Below are 18,624 nucleotides of genomic sequence, written 5' to 3'. Positions count from 1 at the left end.
TGTCAGAAGTGTCTCAGCAGACACTATGTTTGAGAATTTTAAGAAGTGCCATAATATCGCATGTACTGTAGCATTTCATCTAAGTCCCATCTTGACAATACACCCATGAAAAGTGAGATCTCAGCTAGGAAGCTTTTGAATGTACAAATAATAGAACAAAAGGAATACTGCAGTAAATAAAGGTAGAGGGAAAGACAATTGAGATTTCCATCTTTCACAGGTGGCCTAGTCAAGAGTGAGACAACACTATACACACAGCCAGGCTAAAAAGAGCACTGTTACTGAGAAAAGAAAAAAAAACAGCATATTCTCAGCATGTCAGAACAAAACTCTACCATTTCAGCTTAACCTAGCCACACATTTACTTTCTGTTCCTAAAACTGGATTTTCTAACCTTGCAGAGACCTCAGGTGCTCTTCCACTAGATAAATCCATTTCAGACTGAAACTTCTAATAAAAATCTGATACGCAACATAATTTAATTTTCTCAAGTTAATCCTTTTCCTGCCTCCATTTTCAACAACAGTTCTGTCAAAAAGTATAATTACCAATACTGTCAACGCTGTGGAAGTCCAGTCAGTATTATGGGGAGAGAGAGACTGGGGACTGAATCCCACTGCAAAGCATTCAATTATGAACAAGTTTAATGTGCACATAGTGTCTTGACTGGCTTTTAATTTAATAAAAGTGCTTTCCTTCCCCATTCCCCCTGACCCCTGCTTTTTTTTTTTTTTAAATGAAGACTGATTCATTCTTAATCCACATAGAAGAGTCAAGAACAAAAGAGAATTCTTTTCAGAATGTAATATCTTATTAGTTTACTCTTTATGTAGGTAAGAGGAAAAGAGCATTAACAAACCACAAACTCATACTAACCTGATGACAAGATCTGACTGACACACAGCTTTCTTACTGAACGTGGCACCGAACAAGCGTTTCCTTTGTACAGATGAAGCCATTAGCCATTTATAATCTGCCTCAGGTAAGGAAGTCAGCATATCTCCCCCTAGTGTGCACCTATTGATTAAATATCTTTGTGACAGTTGCTGCTGCAGCTTCAGTTTTCATATTAAATTTAACCAAAAAAAAAAAAAAGGGAGGAAAAACACCCTGCCCGACTCTTCCACGTAGTGCAGTATGGTCAAATGGGATGCCTCAGCAATGAGTTGCTTCCTTTTTTGTTGGCTGTGTGGGTCTCCGTGTGTGCTGCTTCCTGTTTCCAGGGGTCATTGGGCAGCATTATCTCCATCACAGATTTCCTGATTCGCCAGAGAGGCAGTAAAATGAAACTTACAAAAAATCTCAACCTGTGGCAGACAGCTAGCCAAAAAGGGAGAGAATTTTCCATTACAGCTGGTTAGGTACTTTTTTAAATGGGAAAATGGAGGATTAAAAAGAGGAAGGTTTGGGGTGCGGGGGTGATTGTATGCTTGAGTTTATACTCTAGTGGAAGCCTGGTTCAGAAGGATTGCTTAGCGCTTATGAACAGAAGCAAATGTTTCAGATGGTGGTGGTTTATAACAGCAGAATGGATTAAATATTTATCTCTAATGTTCCCCAAAGCAACCTGTGGTGGACCCTCTTCTTTCAACCAAGGGAACTACAGACAGCCGCCTTGTTAAATACTCACAAAACTGATGCAGGAAGTTCACCCGCTATGATAATAAGAGTATCTTAAATACTGCCAGCATGCTTCACCTTATACAAAGCATAGAGGAAGACAAAACCCTTCCCCAAGGAGCTTATAATGTAAAGGCAAAATTCTATAATTTAAGGGCCATCAGATCATGATTTTATACTATTATAGCCCCTTCAACTGCAGGTCTTAAATTATAAAGATGCAAAAAATTCACATGCCCCACTGATGTCAGTGGGAGTTAACCAGGCTGAATTAAGCAACACCACAGGACAGCAAGCACACTTAAGCCACATAATACAATAGCTGACTAGCACAGTTCATTGTGGTGGGGACAAGAAGTTTTTTAAAAGAGGGATATGCTGTGTACTGCATACTTCACTTGTTTTGGTGGATCAGAACCAACGGGTTTCAAGGAAGATGTGTGTTTTAAGAACATATGAGTCCGTGTCCCAAAAGGGGAGGGGAGAGGTTCCAAGCACAAGGAATGATCTGGAAAAAGGAAAAGGCTACAAACAGTATGGTTAGCTGCATGGCCTAAGGAGAACAAAGGCTGTAGAAAAAGGAGGAAATACTCTAGGTTGAGATACAGATAGGGGTGGTGTTGGGTAGGAAAGCAGTTCTCAACCTTTTCCATACCAGGATACCAACCTGAAGTCCTTCTTCCACCTTGCCTGGACCCCTCCCCTCACTTAGTAATAAGTAATAGGCAAGGGTGGCTGAAAGTATCAGACACCTTTACGCAATCCTAAGGTTGAGTACCACTGGGGCAGAGCCCTGAAGGTGAGTTATTAATGTCTCTACACTTAATCACAAAGGTTAACAAAACCTCACAGTGGGAGCAGTGTTCTCTCTAATTTTTTATGTCCATGTGTGGAATGACTTTTGTTATGTGCACCAATATGGAGGTGATGTGTGACACATCACCTTCATGTTGGTGAACATAAAATTTGTGTGGTGGGGGTGGGTGCCGAGGGGTTCAGATTGTGGGGTGTGGGAGGAGGCTCAAGGGTGGGGCAGAGGGTTGGGGAGTGGGGGGATGAGGGCTCTGGATGGGGGTGTGGGTCTGGGGACGAGGGGTTTGGGGTGTGGGAGGGGGCTCAGGGTTTAGGCATAAGGGTGGGGGTGCAGGCTCTGGGGTGGGGACAGGGATGAGGGGTTTGGAGTGCGGGAGGGAGCTCAGGCTGGGGCAGAGGGTTGGGGTGCAAGGGGTGGGGGCTCAGGGCTGGGGCAGAGGGTTGGGTACAGGCTGCCCCAGGTCTGCGGTGGGGAGAGAGGACTCCCCTCCAAGTCCTCTCACCGCAGCAGCTCGGGGCTGGGAGATAGGTGCTTCTCCCCGACTTTGGTAGCTCCGGTGGGGCCAGCCCCAGGGAGGGGCCCCTCTCCCCTGGCCACAGCAAGTCTGGGGCAAGTCCCCGCTGGGGCTGGCGGACAGGGGTGCATTTCCCCACCACTGCAGGTCCACACTTTGGCAGGTGGGGAGGGGTGCCTCTCCCTGCTGCAACAGGTCTGTGCTAGGGCCAGCAGGAAGGGGCGCCTCTCCCCGCCGCAGACCTGAGCCCCTGCACGAGGCTTAATAGACAGCTGCGCGACCACATGGATGAACAGCTTAGAGAGAACTTAGAGTGGGAAGTAGGTAAGTGTGACATTATCCAGGGTACAGTCTGGACAGATGAACAGCTGCGTCCCCTCAGTTCTACAACCTGGGGTGCCTTTTACACTGCTTCGCTGTGAGAGTTACCACTCCTGGTCTGCTCACATACAACCTCCAGCAAGTAAGTTACCCCCATTTATATTATATGAGTGCTATAGCCAGCCACTTATGAATTACACTGTAGAGAGACATGAGCAAATTACCCAGACTTTACCCCAGAAATGTACATCTTATACTGCCCAGGTCTCTTCTGGACAATACAAGCTCACATAAAGCCCTTCATTTTATTAACAGAAAATAATTATGCACAAATCCTGTTATTTCAAATGGAGTTTCCCAAGCACCTGAATCCAAATATACTGATTTGTAGTTAAACTTGTTTTACTGCTTTATCTAAAAAGATAGATTTTAAGTAGGGCTGTCGATTAATGGCAGTTAACTCTCACAATTAACTCACAACAATTACAATTAATCAGTTTTAATCACACAGTTAAACAATAGAATAGCAATTGAAATTTATTAGATAATATTTTGGATATTTTTCTACATTTCATGTATATTGTATTCTGCATTGTAACTGAAATCAAAGTATATGTTTATTACAAATATTTACACTGTAAAAATGATAAACAAAAGAAATAGTATTTTTCAATTCACCTCATACAAGTACTATAGTGCCATCTCTTTGTCATGAAAGTACAATTTACAAATGAGGAATTATGTACAAAAAATAACAGCACTCAAAAACAAAACAATGTAAAACTTCAGAGCCCACAAGTCCACTCAGTCCTACTTGTTCAGCCAATCTCCAAGACAAACAAGTTTGTTTACATGCACAGGAGAAAATGCTGCCTTCTTCTTATTCATCAGCAAGCGAGAACAGGCATTTGCATGACACTTTTGCAGCTGACATTGCAAGGTAGTTACATGCCAGATATGCTGAACATTCATATGCCCCTTCATACTTCGGCCACCATTCCAGAAGACATGCTTCCATGCTGATGACGCTTATTAAATAACGTGTTAATTAAATTTGTGACTGAACTCCTTGGGGGAGAATTGTATGTCCCCTGCTCTGTTTTACTCACATTCTGCCATATATTTCATTTTATAGCGTCTCGGATGATGACCCTGCATGTTGTTCATTTTAAGAACACTTTCACTGCAGATCTGACAAAACACAAAGAAGGTACCAATGCGAGATTTCTAAAAATAGCTACAACACTTGACCCAAGGTTTAAGAATCTGAAGTGCCTCCCAAAATCTGAGAGGGACATGGTGCATAGCATGCTTTCAGAAGTCTTAAAAAAGCAACACTCGGATGTGGAAACTACAGAACCTAAACCACCAAAAAAAGAAAAATTGACCTTCTGCTGGTGGCATCTGACTCAGATAATGAAAATAAGTATGTGAGGGTCCACACCGCTTTGGATTGTTATTGAGCAGAACCCATCAGTATGTTCCCTGGAATGGTGGTTGAAGCATGAAGGGACATATGAATCTGGCACATAAGTATCTTGGGACGCCAGCTACAACAGTGTCATGAGAACACCTTTTCTCACTTTCAGGTGACACTGTAAACAAGGGGCAGCATTATCTCTTTCAAATGTAAACAAACTTGTTTGAGTGATTGGCTGAACAAGAAGTAGGACTGAGTGGACTTATAGACTAAAAGTTTACATTGTTTTTTTTTCTTTGTACTTCATTCTAAATTTGTAAATTCAACTTTCATGATAAAGAGATTGCACTACAATACGTGTATTAGGTAAACTGAAAACTACGATTTTTTTTCTTTTTTTTTTACAGTGCAAATACTTGTAATAAAAAATAAATATAAAGTGAGCACTTAACACTTTGGATTCTGTGTTGTAATTAAATCAATATATTTGAAAATGTAGAAAACATCCAAAAATATTTAAACAAATGGTATTCTATTGTTTAACAGTGCAATTAATCACTATTAAATTTTTAATCGCATGGTTAATCACAAGTAATATTTTTTAATTGCTTGACAGCCCTAATTTTAAGTGATAACAGGTAATGAGGCATAAAAGTCAGAATTGGTTACAAGAAAATAAAATGCAACTAATACCTACTTTAACAAGCTAAGTGAATTTAAAGCAAAGTTCTCTCTCACTACATGTTACAGCAGTCTTACTGACTGAATTCCTTTTAGTCAGGATCTCTCCCCAACTCCAAAGCTGTTTCCTTTGTTCTTCAGATGTTGTGGATGCCGTGGGTAAAGAGAAAGGGAGGAATGATTTGGGGTGCCCTCTCTCTCATCTTATAGCTTTCTTTTAATTGAGAGAGTCATCTCCAGCTGAGGTTCAGGAGACAGAAAGTCTGTGTGGTCGGGAACCTGCAGCTGTTTCTTTGCCAAGATGTAGATTTTTACTCACATCCTCTTTCCTGCCAAAGAATGGCCACTTAAACAGGTGATGGTCCATTTGATTTTGCTGACACCTACCTGAGGTACTGCTAGCCTTTTGTCTCTGGGGAACTGGTTTGTGGCTGCTCCTCCCATACTTGGAACATGTCTAGTAATAACATACAGATGAATCCTATAACTTTACACACGATGTTGCCACACATACTTTACTAAGTAAAATAATGATCAGCAAATTATGAACTTTCATATACCACCTCACAAGGCGTACTTTGTACAAAAGTTATCATAGTCTTTTAAAAGGGGTGTACATAAGGGTACAGACTGTCCCAGTAAGTAACCCTATTTTACAGATCAGGTTCCTGAGGCACAGAGGTTATTTGCTCAAAGCTACATCGGGAGTCAGTGACATAGACAAGACTAAAGCTCTGCAGTTCCTGAGTAGTAATCACTTTCTCTAACCACTATACTGCATATTACTCTACATACAGTACAAGGTAGATCCCAGTTTAAACCTCTTTCAAACAACAGTATGATAAAGCTAAGGACAGAATCTCCATGTCTCTCCAACATCCAAATCAGAGCGGATATAAGCAGGGTGGATTATTTAAAATCACCAATTTAAATTATGATTTAAAACAGCTAATAGGAAACCTTGATTTAAACTATCAGTTTTAATCATGTATTTCATTTGTACATTTTAGTTATTTTTCTAAAGAGGTTATTCTTATTGGTTGGTAATCATTAAAACATTTGATTTGCAACAAAATATAGTCTTTACACTAAATTTGATGCTTCTTTTTGCTGACTAGGAGGATACACTATAGCAAGTGTGGCCAAACTGGCTTGTGAGCCACATTCGGTTCCTTTACAGTTAAAGTGTGGCTCCCGGAACCCCCATGTGCACACACCCCCTCATTGTCCACCTACAAGTCTGGCCCTCAAGGCTTCTGACCGGCAGCAGGGTGGTGGGACTAGGGGCTTTTGCCTTGCAGTGGGATGGCGGGACTAGGGACTTCTGCCCTGAAGGGAGGGGGGTCTAACAGCTTTAGCCCAGTGGGTGGAGAGGAGATGAGGGGGCAGTCAGGCAGATGTCCTGACAGGTGTCATCCCACCAGGCAGGTTGTGCGTGTCTTGTGGCTCTCAAACTCTTGCGTGCCTCTGCCTAGGAGCCGGACCTGCTGTTGGCCGCTCCCGGGGTGCAGTGCGGTCCGCAGCGCCAGGACAGCTGGGAAGCCTGCTTTTGGCACCCAGGCTGTGTCGCTGACCGGGAGCCACCAGAGATAAGCCCATGCCCCAAACCCCTCTCCCAGCACTGAGCCTCCCCCAACCCAGAGCCCCCTCCTGCACCCCAAACACCTCATCCCTAGCTCCGTCCCAGAGCCCTGCCCCCATCCCAAACCCCTGCCCCAGCCCTGAGCCATTCCCATATCCCAAACCCCTCATCCCCAGCTCCGTTGGGCCGTGGGCATCAACAATTTTCTTCAACTAGGTTGCCAGAAAAAAAGTTTGAAAATCACTGCTCTACAATTTTATTTTACTTTATTTTTTTTTAAGTCCCTTCATTTTCTCCTCTTAGGGGCAAGTGTGTGAGCCTATCTCAGTTTACTCCTGCCTTTGCTACTACAACATGCTGGTCTCCAGTATCCACATTCCCACCTCAATCCCCATTCATTTATCCAGAACATATTCCTTTAGCAACTACTTGGTCTACATTATTTCTCTCTTTGAATTCCCCACCAGCCTCCTTCCATATTCAAGGCAGACAGACACGTATTGCAAAAGGACTTCTCATTTCAAATTCCAAGATCCCCTTTGGATTTTTCTGGGTGATTTTCAATTCTGTGGAGCTACTCAAAGGGGGGAATGTGCAGTCAAAACCAAAACGGTTTCCTGCAGAAGGCGTTGGGGTTAGCGTGAGGAACTAGATAAGAATGCTTACACAGTTCCTGATTCTGGAGGAGAAGATGCAGTTTGAACGTGTGTCATTTCCCAGCACAAGAATGATCAGAATCATTGTGCCTTTTAGAACCATAAATGGGAAGGCTAATAAAAGTTGATTTTAGCCCACGAAAGCTTATGCCCAAATAAATCTGTCAGTAAGGTGCCACAAGTATTCCTCGTTCTTTTTGCTGATACAGACCAACATGGCCACCACTCTGAAACCTTCCTGAAATAAATTAACAAGGAAAAATTCAAACTTGGCAAGTTTACGAATGTAGCAGTACCCCAGGGCAACAGACAGGGAGTACTTTTACATACATCCTTCTGCACAAAGAGTGAAATTCATCCCCACAAAGAAGGCCAGCACAAGGTCTACACCAGTGGTCCCAAACCTTTTCTGTGGGGCGGGCGCTGGACGACTAGTCGCCGAGGACTGTGGCCGCCGGACAAGCAGCCACCGAAATGCCGCCGTGAAGGAGTGTCATCAGCGGGATTTCGGGAGTAGTGTTTCTTGACCTTGCCACTTCTCAGCGGAATTTTGGTGTCTGCTTGTCTGGCAGCCAATAGGTGGGTGCACACGGATGCTCTGGCGGGTGCCATGGTGCCCGTGGGCACCGCATTGGGGACCCCTGATCTACACACTACTAAGACTCAGTCCTTCAGTGTAGGACTCCAGGGGCTCATAGGCTTCATGCTGGCTCTGCAAAGAGGAGAATTTCACTAAATTAACTAAAATTTTACCCCTCTATTACTTCAAGATTTCAATCAGGGAATTAGACCACAGACAGAATATCACACACCAAGTGGCATCTGAATTTCATGGCAGCAGAAATGTGGAATTTGGTTTAGAGTCTGATGTGGTGATAGTTATCTAATCAGATCCTTCCCTGATTCTTCTGAGTTCCTCACTCTCTACCTGTCTCAAAACCCATTCTTCCTCTACCTCAGGTGCATGAAAACAAGAGCAATGAGATATACATCCCTAACACTGCGCTGCCCTTACTGGTGTTAGTTCTCTAGTCCAGACGCAGCACCCTGCTGAGCAGGCTCTGCAGTGCTGCAAGCAATTTCCTCTTGCTGACCAATTTCCAGGAAGCACTGAGTGTGGCCGAGTGCAGACCTACACAGCCCTGCAACAGGTCACACAAGCGAACGAACAAAGCAGCAAGAAATGAAAATACCACTTTAAGTGCTAATTTCTCCAGGCCCCAGGAAAAAGTCAGCTGCCTGAATTAATACTGCTTTAATAACCATGCTACGTGTCTATAGTGACATTTCACTGTAGACAGAGAATAAAACAAGGGGCTAAATTCCCTCTTTCTATAAGTCTGCTAGCTTTGGTGAGCTTAGATCAGGACTGGATCTGTCCCAGTAATTTCAGTATGACACCAGTGAAACCTGAAACTTGTACATTCCCAGAATCCCAAGCCTTAAAACAGAGTTTGGCCATTTCAGTCACGGTAAACGGTAGAAAGCACATCATAATCACATTGACAGATGTCTCATCTGACAATGCACGCTGCAAGTGCGGTTCCTATTCCATCCAATGGGATTTGCTCATGTGAATTCCACTTGTGCATTTTATTTGTTCAGATTTACTTCTATTAGCCCCATCAGCATTTTCTAGATGCTTTGCAGAGTGAAAATCATATCAACAATTAAAAAGAGAAACTAAGGTCTCCTGCAAAACCTTCCCCCAACCCAAATGAGCTCCAGTCCCTTCACCCAAAACAAAGCCCCAATCCGTCATTCCCCCACTCCCCTCAGCCAGAAAAGAAGCCTGAGGAAACCCGTCAGTCTTGTAGAGGATGCAGCAACAGCAACTTTGAAGATATTCTACTTCAATTAAAAAAGTCAGGTCCGTCTCTCAGTTTAGAGGCTCTATCTCCCCCTCTACCTGAGCCATGAACAAACTTCAGACTAGTGTGTGATTGGAACCTCTGAGAAGCAGGCCAGCACGAACTAGCTTTAGATATGACCATGCTGCAGATGAAGATTCATGTGTCAAGTGGAAAAGGAAGAAAACTAATTTTAATTGAGTTTGACTGATTCACAGATCAACCTTGCCCAATTTACATCAAAGCTCTTCACAAATAAATTTATCTTCACAATAAGAGAAATAGAAGTATCACAGCACAGTAACTTGGCAGACCCATTGCACTCCAACAGGTTGTCATGCATCAGCGGGATCTGGGCAAGCATTTAACAGCTTTGGAAAGCTACATGGGAAAGCTATCCTGTAATAACCTAAGGTGTGCATTTAAACTGATATACCACTGTGTAGGCACTTTTATTCACTTGTAAGACTGGTGGGTTGTTTTTTATTTTTTATTTTTTTTTTTGGTTTATCATATGTCACGTTGGAAGGGGTTTAAGCTAAAAAAACCCACTCTTATACCACAATAAGAGTGTCCACACAGGGAGTCATACCAGGAAAACTAGAGCAATTTAACTATATTGGTATAATTATACCAGTAAAATGTTCCCATGTAGATAAGTCCTTATAAAAAAGCAGACTCTTCAAAAAGTTTGATTCCCTACCTCCCCAAATCTTCAGTGTATGATATTTGTTTCTACGACCCCAGAAAAACCATGTCTATATTCCAACACTGCTTTTAGGAAAAATAATCCTGGGACATACATCTTCATCATGTTAGGGAGCACAGTGAGCTGCAAGTGTCTCTCACAGTGCTCCATTATAAAGCCCAAGTAATCAGTTTTAGAATAAGAGACAAGAATCACTATGTAGAATTATATACAGATAGGAACATTCCTCTACTTAAGAGAGGCTTTGGTTTCATTACAAGTTCTTTAGTTCACTGGCAACAAGTTCTTTAACTTGAGGCCCTTAATTCTAAGGCAAAGAAGTTCTTACCCCAAAGATTTTAGCCCCTCATCTTAAAGCCTCATTTCCTTAGAATCTTGAGGCCCCCTAAGCTAATTGAAATTTCCGTCTGTTCCCATTCACAAGTGTCTGACCCTAGGTTACCCCCTGTAACTACTTCTGTTATATATACCTCCTTATAAACATGGCTGTTAATTAAAGGGTGAGGTGAAATCATTATGAAGTGATTTTAGGGTACCAAATACATTTAGCAAATAAAGACATTTAAAATCATGTCGATAAATGGAGTTGCAGCTTGCAGCCACCAATGCCCTGTTTCTCCGTAGCCCACAGGCAGTGAGTGCACTGCAGACAGCTGCAATGGGAGTTTCCTCAAACACTTTTTTTTTTGGCTAGAACTCTCAGCCCTGACTGTAACATGCTATAACTGAAGCAATTCAACTAGTAGGCTAGCCTGCCATGAACTGTTTACAATTATAGGTTGTGGGTAACGCAGATGATCTCATCTATGAACTGTGCTTAGACCATACAATTAATTCTGTTTAGATCTGAAACAGTATTTAAGCCAACAGCTGTTAAGCTGTCAGCTTTAACAGAACAGAACAGTTTGAGAGGGGTAGCCGTGTTAGTCTGTTTCCACAAAAACAACAAGGAGTCCTGAGGCCCCTTAAAGACTAACAGATTTATTTGGGCATAAGTTTTCATAGGAAAGTGGGGTTTTTACCCATGAAACCTTATGCCCAAATAAATCTGTTAGTCTTTAAGGTGCCACCGGACTCCTCGTTGTTTTTGCAGAACAGCTTGAGAGATCTGAACTGAAAACTTGAAAATAAATGGGCTTTAAAGATCCATTATTACTTCAGGCGTTCCAAAGTTTAAAAGCAACAGATATGGAGCTGAGTGGGCAGGAAGAGCAGTTATATTGGTTTTTGCTTTGAGACTGATATTTTAGCTAATACTTTTATTTGTATGAGTCTGCAACATATGCAAACATTCTAGCTTGCCTTGTTGCTTATGGACAACTGAGTAGCAAGCAGCTGAAACTCCCTTCTTGTTATTGAGACTCCTAGTCTGTCTATTCTATCAATAAAACAGAGAATTTACCTGGCTTTTAGTGCCAATTTTACTTACTATATAAAAACAAAAAAAACACGACCATGGAAATTTTACACAAAGATTCAGAAAATGCAGAAATGATTGTTCTAAAATCAACAATAGCTCAGCTGCACTCCACATCCCACATATTTTAGGACCTATTGCTTGTCATAAAATCTATTTAAGCAGGAAAAAAAGGAACCCAAGTTAATACAAGTGTGCCGTGAGGTAGAGTTGCTGTTGGAACCTATTTTATATATTTCCTAATGGAAAGATTTTTTTTTAATATGTTTAAGGAAATCTTGGAATTTGCAGATTATCAGAGTGCAGCAAAAATTGTGAAGAAACTGAAACACTCTGGGATCCATGAATACTTTTGTGTTTACTATTTTCTGGCTGTTCCTGATGCTAAGGCATTTTGGAAGCAGGAAGCATGTGCACATCCCTCGTTGAAAACCTCTCTAGTACAAACTTCGAGCAAAACCTCTACAGCAGTAGCCCTGGGTCTGTTAAGGAGAATGTGCAGGACATGGAAACAGGATTTCATTAGTTTCCATTTTAAGAAAATCTCAGATGTTGGAGTTTTGTCTATTGTTTGTTCAAAAACAAAAAATAACTGAGTAGAAAAGATACTGAATAAAAATCATTTAAAAAGAAGATCCCTAGAGTATGACATTTAAAGAAAAAAATAAAGCCTATCAATAACAGCATCTTTTCAAATATCTACCAGCAAACAGATGCAATGAGAAAGTTTTAAATACTGCACAGTCCTGTGGCACCTTATAGACTAACAGACGTATTGGAGCACGAACATCCGACAAAGTGGGTATTCACCCACGAAAGCTTATGCTCCAATACGTCTGTTAGTCTATAAGGTGCCACAGGACTCTTTGCCGCTTTTACAGATCCAGACTAACACGGCTACCCCTCTGATACTTTATAAATACTGTTATTGTTCCAAATAACAACTATTTAACTATATGCTAAATAAACCTAGTGAGCCACTTTCTCCTTCCCCCATCCCCACTAGAAAGCATATAATCCTGTCACTGATACACAGGAGGTGGAGATTAGCCCCTCTCCCGGTAGATACTGGTACTCCTTTATTTATCAAGTTTTACCTCTGCAGGCAGATCGTTGCACCCGGCTCCAATGAGGAAGCTCAACTTCTGTCAGACCCTAGAAAAGAAAATGAAACAAATATTTTTTTTTAATTCTGCTTACAAAAAATATCAACAAGGGTAGTCTTCCATTGTAAATGTACTGTTGCACAGCATTAGACTGTGTTGCTCTCTGAACAGAGATGCAAAGCTACAGTATAGTAATTAGACTTCATATTTGGAAACTTTAACTAGGAACAGATGACTTAAAAATAAACCACTATCTACTTCTGCATGTTATTTTCTATATTACAGAACTGCCTAGACAAGGCCCCAATTGGGCTAGGCAATGTGCAGGCATACTAGGGAAGGGACTACCAGTTACAAAGAATTTCTAATCTAAACAGACAGGACTGAAGGATGGGAGAGGAAATTGATGCATAGAAAAACTAAGTGCTTTTCCCATACAGCAGCACGTCAGTGGCAGAGCCAGAAACACAACCCAGGTTTCCTGACCATCCAGCCACTTGCCCAAACCACTCAGGGCCGCCCAGAGGAGGGAGGAAGTGGGGCAATTTGCCCCAGGCCCTGGGTCCTGCAGGGGCCCCCATAAGAATACAGTATTCTATAGGATTGCAACTTTTTTTTTTTATAGAAGGGGCCCCCGAAATTGCTTTGCCCCAGGCCCCCTGAATCCTCTGGGTGGCCCTGAAACCATATGACCACATTGCCACTCAAACCACCCAAAAAGACTTTACAGAATGGGCTAATCTTAATCTGGGAAGGATCTTGGTACTGTAGTAATCTGATTATAAATAACATGCCACAATACTTAACACTCTTCAAAAATATCTTGAAGAGTCAGAGTTAAAGTTAGGGTTAAAGACAGAGCACTACTACATTCCATAGAGATAAGGTGCCACTGGGCGTTTAAGAGGAGAAACAGAAGAGTCACCAGCAGCCTGTGTTTAAGAATTTCAGCAGCAGAGCCTGGCGGCCTCTACCTCCTTCATGTGTTTCTTTGCTTAAGTTTGGGATACTGGGTTTTTATTTACCTTCAGATAAAATATTTGGTTGAAAGGGATTCCACTGTACGGGACAGCAGTAAGTGGGATTTTTGCAGGTGAGCAAGCTACTATTTTCCCCTCATTTAAAATAATTCTGCATACAGTTATAATTCTGTGAAACTAGTTTGCTCTACTGTATGAGTTATAAAAAATACATATAACATTGCTTGAATACTAAGGGATCAATCAGGGAAGATCTTTCAATGACACTGCAGCTTATTTTAGAGTTAGAAAGTCCTAGGTGGGAAGTGGGGCTTTGTATTTATTTTTTGTTAAAATCCCCTCCTGAACAGTATTGAGCTCCAAGTGCTAGTATTAGCATAAAACTGACCTATTCTTTTGAAGCTAAAGATTTATTTTAAAAAGATAGAATAGACATTCCATGTACAATACTGCAGCGCACATTTGATTACATTTAACAGAAAAAAATATTTGCATGAATTTAAAGCTTTAAGAAATCTGATCACAGTATCTCTGATTGAATTTGTACATAATTATAATAGTACCAAGAGCATGGTGTTAAAAAAAAGAAGAAGAAGAAGAAGAAGAAGAGTAGCACACTACTGGAGTTACGATTTTAAAGACTCAGATATCGCTAGCCTTGCGGCACAGATACTTGTTTTTGGAAGCCATGACCAGATGATGGACCAGATTTGGTCCTGGATACAAGCAGCTGCCAGTGCATTTTAACCCTGAGGACAAGAATGATTTCTCTTCACATGCAAGCAAAAGAGAAAGAGGATTCAATTAAGATCAGCCCCATATCTTCTACATGTCTCTTCCCCAACTAATGCTAGTGTTAACTCCACCGATTCTTATGGGGGTGTGTGTGTATTTTTTACACACACACACACACACACACACACACACACACACACACACACACTCACTCTCTCTCTCTGAAGACCTATTTTCACTTGGGGGAGGGGGGGAATCTACTTACTTCAAGTCCAGATAATTTGTTTTGATTTCCCAATATAATGAAAGTCATTAAAAACCCATCCTTCTGAAGTGACATTTTTCTTCCCACTTTCAGAATGTTACACTGGAAAGCAACCAAACTAATTCATTGCTCTTCCTTTTCATCTCTCAATCAGGGTTCCCTTTTGTCTCTGCCCTATAGCTGTCTTGGTTCACCCCAGCGAGTTAGAGGCATTGGCAGTTGGCATGCATACTGCAGGAGTTGCAAAGCAATGCTTGATTTTTTCTTGCTTTTGTTAATCTTGCAAATAATTCTTCATGGATCATGAAAATACTCTAAAATTATTTGCAGTAGATTCTGATTCAACCCTTTAGTTGATGCAAAGGTTCATGAGAACAGAAAGCAGTGTAAATCATGACAGTCCTACATTTATTGTGCCCCAAGGATTACATGAGAAAGAGAGAAGGGGGTGTGTGGAGAGAAAAATTTGTACTAAGTTTACCAGAAGTTTTTAAGAACTTAGGCCTTGGGTACACTGGCGCTTTATAGCGCTGCAACTTTCTCGCTCAGGGATGTGAAAAAACACCCCCCGAGCGCAGCAAGTTACAGCGTTGTAAAGTGCCAGTGTAAACAGTGCCCCAGCGCTGTAAACTAATCCCCACAGGGAGGTGGAGAACCTGCAGCGCTGGGAGAGCTCTCTCCCAGCGCTGGCGCCACGACCACACTCGCACTTCAAAGCGCTGCTGCGGGACCACTCCCGCAGCAGCGCTGTATAGCTGCAAGTGTAGCCATACCATTAGTAGGGCCAGATTCTATCCTCACTTATAGCCTGTGCCAATGCCTGTGAAGTCAGTGGGCTGCCCGGGAGCATGAAAGCAGAATTTGTTTAGAAAAGTCAGTTACATCAACAAAACACAAGTGTGTATTAGATTTCCCTTGGAAACAGCCATCTCAAATGAGCAAGGCTAATAATTGCAACTGTTTTCGTTTATCTGGATGGGATAAAAGAAGTCTGAAGTCGGAAGAGACAGGGTAAATACTATAATAAAAAATAAGTAAAGTAATACAGCACTGACCTTAAAAGCGTTGCTGTCAAGTAGTTCATGCCCTAATCTGAACTAAAATCTGACAGCGAATTGGGGAATTATATATTATTTTCATTTTTTTTAAATCCAGGCACATTGCAGATGTACAAGTTGGGAGGCATCATCAAAACACATGAGGCTCAGAATATTAAACATGAAGATCTGGATGATTTTGAAGACTGGAGTGACAGAAATGGGATAAAACTCAATAGTACAAAGTGATGCACTTAGGGTCTAATAACAATTTCTGCTACAAGCTGGGAGCTCCTCAGTTGGAAGTGACAAAAGAGGAGATAACCCTGGATGTGGGGGGTCAATCACGGGATAACCAGGAACTACCAACATATGGTACCTCAGTGCGCAGGGGGGTTGAGGCTGGGCAGGTTCACAGCTATACAGCCCAATTTTCTCCCGTAGAAGGGTTAGGGCTAAAGCTTAGGCCTTGGCTACACTCACACTTTACAGCGCTGCAACTGGGGTGTGAAAAAACACCCCCCTGAGCGCTGCAAGATACAGCGCTGTAAAGCATCAGTGTAATCAGGGCAGCAGCGCTGGGAGCCCGGCTCCCAGCGCTGCATGCTACACCCGTAAGGGATGTGGTTTACATGCAGCACTGGGAGAGCTCTCTCCCAGCGCTGCCGCTCTGACTACACTCACACTTCAAAGCGCTGCCGGGGCAGTGCTTTGAAATTCCAAATGTAGCCATACCCTCAGTGAGCAAGCCCACCTGCCGAGTAGCTGTGCCATTTAGCAGTGGCCTGAGGGCAGCAGTGAAAGTTTCTGTCCCTGTGGGCATGCACCTGATTTACTTGAAACTGGGCGCTGAGAAAGGATTTTCCACATCACAAAGATGTTCTCTGAAAAAACAGATTTCAAGGTAAGTGATATCCACTAAGACCTCCAATAGACATTTGAAAAAAGGGAAGTTATACCTACTGGAGAATATCAGACAGGCCAGCTACATCTGTTCTGTGGTTTACTTATCAGATGTATCAAAAGGATTCCCTCCAAAACCCACAAATCAAATATTTATCTAACTCCCTTGTACTTTCTACAGCTAGCTAGACTATGGACTACATGAAGACTGGATTTTCAGTCCAGTTCCCAAACACCTACAATAATAAATAGCAGAGCATACTAGCGCTAACTGGTAGCTGTGACACATGGTTGGAAAGGGTTAAACATCCTGCAAAATAAATAACCCTCAAGAGACATGGGGAGATGATGTTTGTGTTTTTACATATGTATGAATAGGGTCAACAATATAATCAACAGTCCCTGTCTATGCTGTATTCTGATAATTCAGAGGTCAAAGGAACAGCCTAGCATTTAAATGAATTGTAAACACGGGATCTCTAAGTATTCATCTGTCTTTGACATGTATTGTGAATGGTGGAGGAACAAGCAAGTGGCCTTTTGTTAATCAGTATAGCTAAGTACCCCCTTCAAAGTCATCCTAATTACCGTTTGTTCCCCCAAAGAAATCCCAACTTGTCACAAGACATGAAATTGTATAAAAGATCCTTGGGTCCTGATTCTGTCATCTCAGATCTGCTTAAGCTTCATCAGGAGAAGTTTGAGTCGCAAGACTGAGGTCCCACTTGTGCTGGTGCTCTCTGAAGGTGATACTGGACATTGGACTAAAAACCTATGAACTATTTCTGAAAAAACTCTTTGCAACTACAAAGCTCACCAGCTCTGCTATGAATCTGCATCTCAATGAATTGAACTTATTAATATACATAGAAACATTGTTTAACCATACTCTCTCTCGTTTTTTTAAACATTTTAGTTTAGTTAATAAGAATTGGCTGTAGCATGTATTTGGGTAAGATCTGAAATACAGATTAACCTGGGAGGTAATGTGTCCGATCCTTTGGGATTGGAAGAACCTTTTCTTTTATATGAAGAAATAAGACTTACAGAAATTTTCATCATATTTGACATGGGTACCGGGATGGAGGCCTGAGGCTGGAGCACTTTAAGGGAACTGTGTTGTTTGGACTTCTGAGTAACCAGTAAGGTAATAAAAAGGAACAAGAGTTCTTGTGGCACCTTAGAGACTAAAAAATTTATTTGAGCATAAGCTTTCCTGGGCTACAGCCTACTTCTTTGGATTCATGGAATGGAACATATATTGACGAGATATATATACACATACAGAGAGCATGAAAAGGTGGGAGTTGCCCTGCCAACTCTAAGAGGCCAATTAAGTAAGGGGGAAAAAAAAACAACGTTTAAAGTGATAATCAAGATAGCCCAGTACAGACAGTTTGATAAGAAGTGTGAGAATACTTACAAGGGGAGATGGATTCAATGTTTGTAATGGCTCAGCCATTCCCAGTCCCTATTTAATCACATCAGCCATACCATCAGGGGTTCATTCACCTGCACATCTACCAATGTGATATATGCCATCATGTGCCAGCAGTGTCCCTCTGCCATGTACATTGGCCAAACCGGACAGTCTCTACCCAAAAGAATTAATGGACACAAGTCTGACATCAGGAATCATAACACTCAAAAACCAGTAGGAGAACATTTTAACCTTTCTGGTCATTCAATGACAGACCTGCGGGTGACAATTTTGCAACAGAAAAGCTTCAAAAACAGACTACAACGAGAAACTGCTGAGCTGGAATTGATATGCAAACTAGACTGGAGATACAGTCACCTTAGGTTTAAATAGAGACTGGGGCCTGGTCTACACTACACATTTAAACCGATTTTACAGTGTTAAACCGATTTAACGCTGTACCCGTCCACACAATGAGGCCCTTTATATTGATATAAAGGGCTCTTTAAATCGGTTTCTGTACTCCTCCCCAACGAGAGGAGTAGCATTAAAATCAGTATTACCATATCGGATTAGGGTTAGTGTGGCCGCAAA

At 41.9% G+C, this 18,624-nt stretch overlaps 1 protein-coding gene across 7 annotated transcripts in view; it reads right to left on the bottom strand.

Annotated features, from left to right (window-relative positions):
- SH3BP2 (SH3 domain binding protein 2) overlaps positions 1 to 18,624 on the bottom strand; it is a 65,795-nt gene that overhangs the window by 29,849 nt on the left and 17,322 nt on the right. For 5 of the 7 annotated variants that reach the window (XM_030564774.1, XM_030564772.1, XM_030564775.1 and 2 more), the window contains one exon: positions 12,682 to 12,739. Coding sequence is in view for 1 of the 7 variants with exons in the window: in XM_030564771.1 (XP_030420631.1) it covers positions 877 to 998 (122 nt within the window). In the remaining 6 variants the exon portion in view is untranslated. Of the gene's footprint in view, positions 1 to 876; positions 1,131 to 5,757; positions 5,819 to 12,681; positions 12,740 to 18,624 lie in introns of those variants that run through there. The other 2 variants (XM_030564778.1, XM_030564771.1) reach the window with 2 other exon arrangements.

Source organism: Gopherus evgoodei, chromosome 5, assembly GCF_007399415.2.
Source record: "Gopherus evgoodei ecotype Sinaloan lineage chromosome 5, rGopEvg1_v1.p, whole genome shotgun sequence".
Lineage (NCBI taxonomy): Eukaryota > Metazoa > Chordata > Testudines > Testudinidae > Gopherus > Gopherus evgoodei.
The sequence above is the reverse complement of the archived record's forward strand: the minus strand, read 5'-3'. Positions and strand labels throughout refer to the sequence as shown.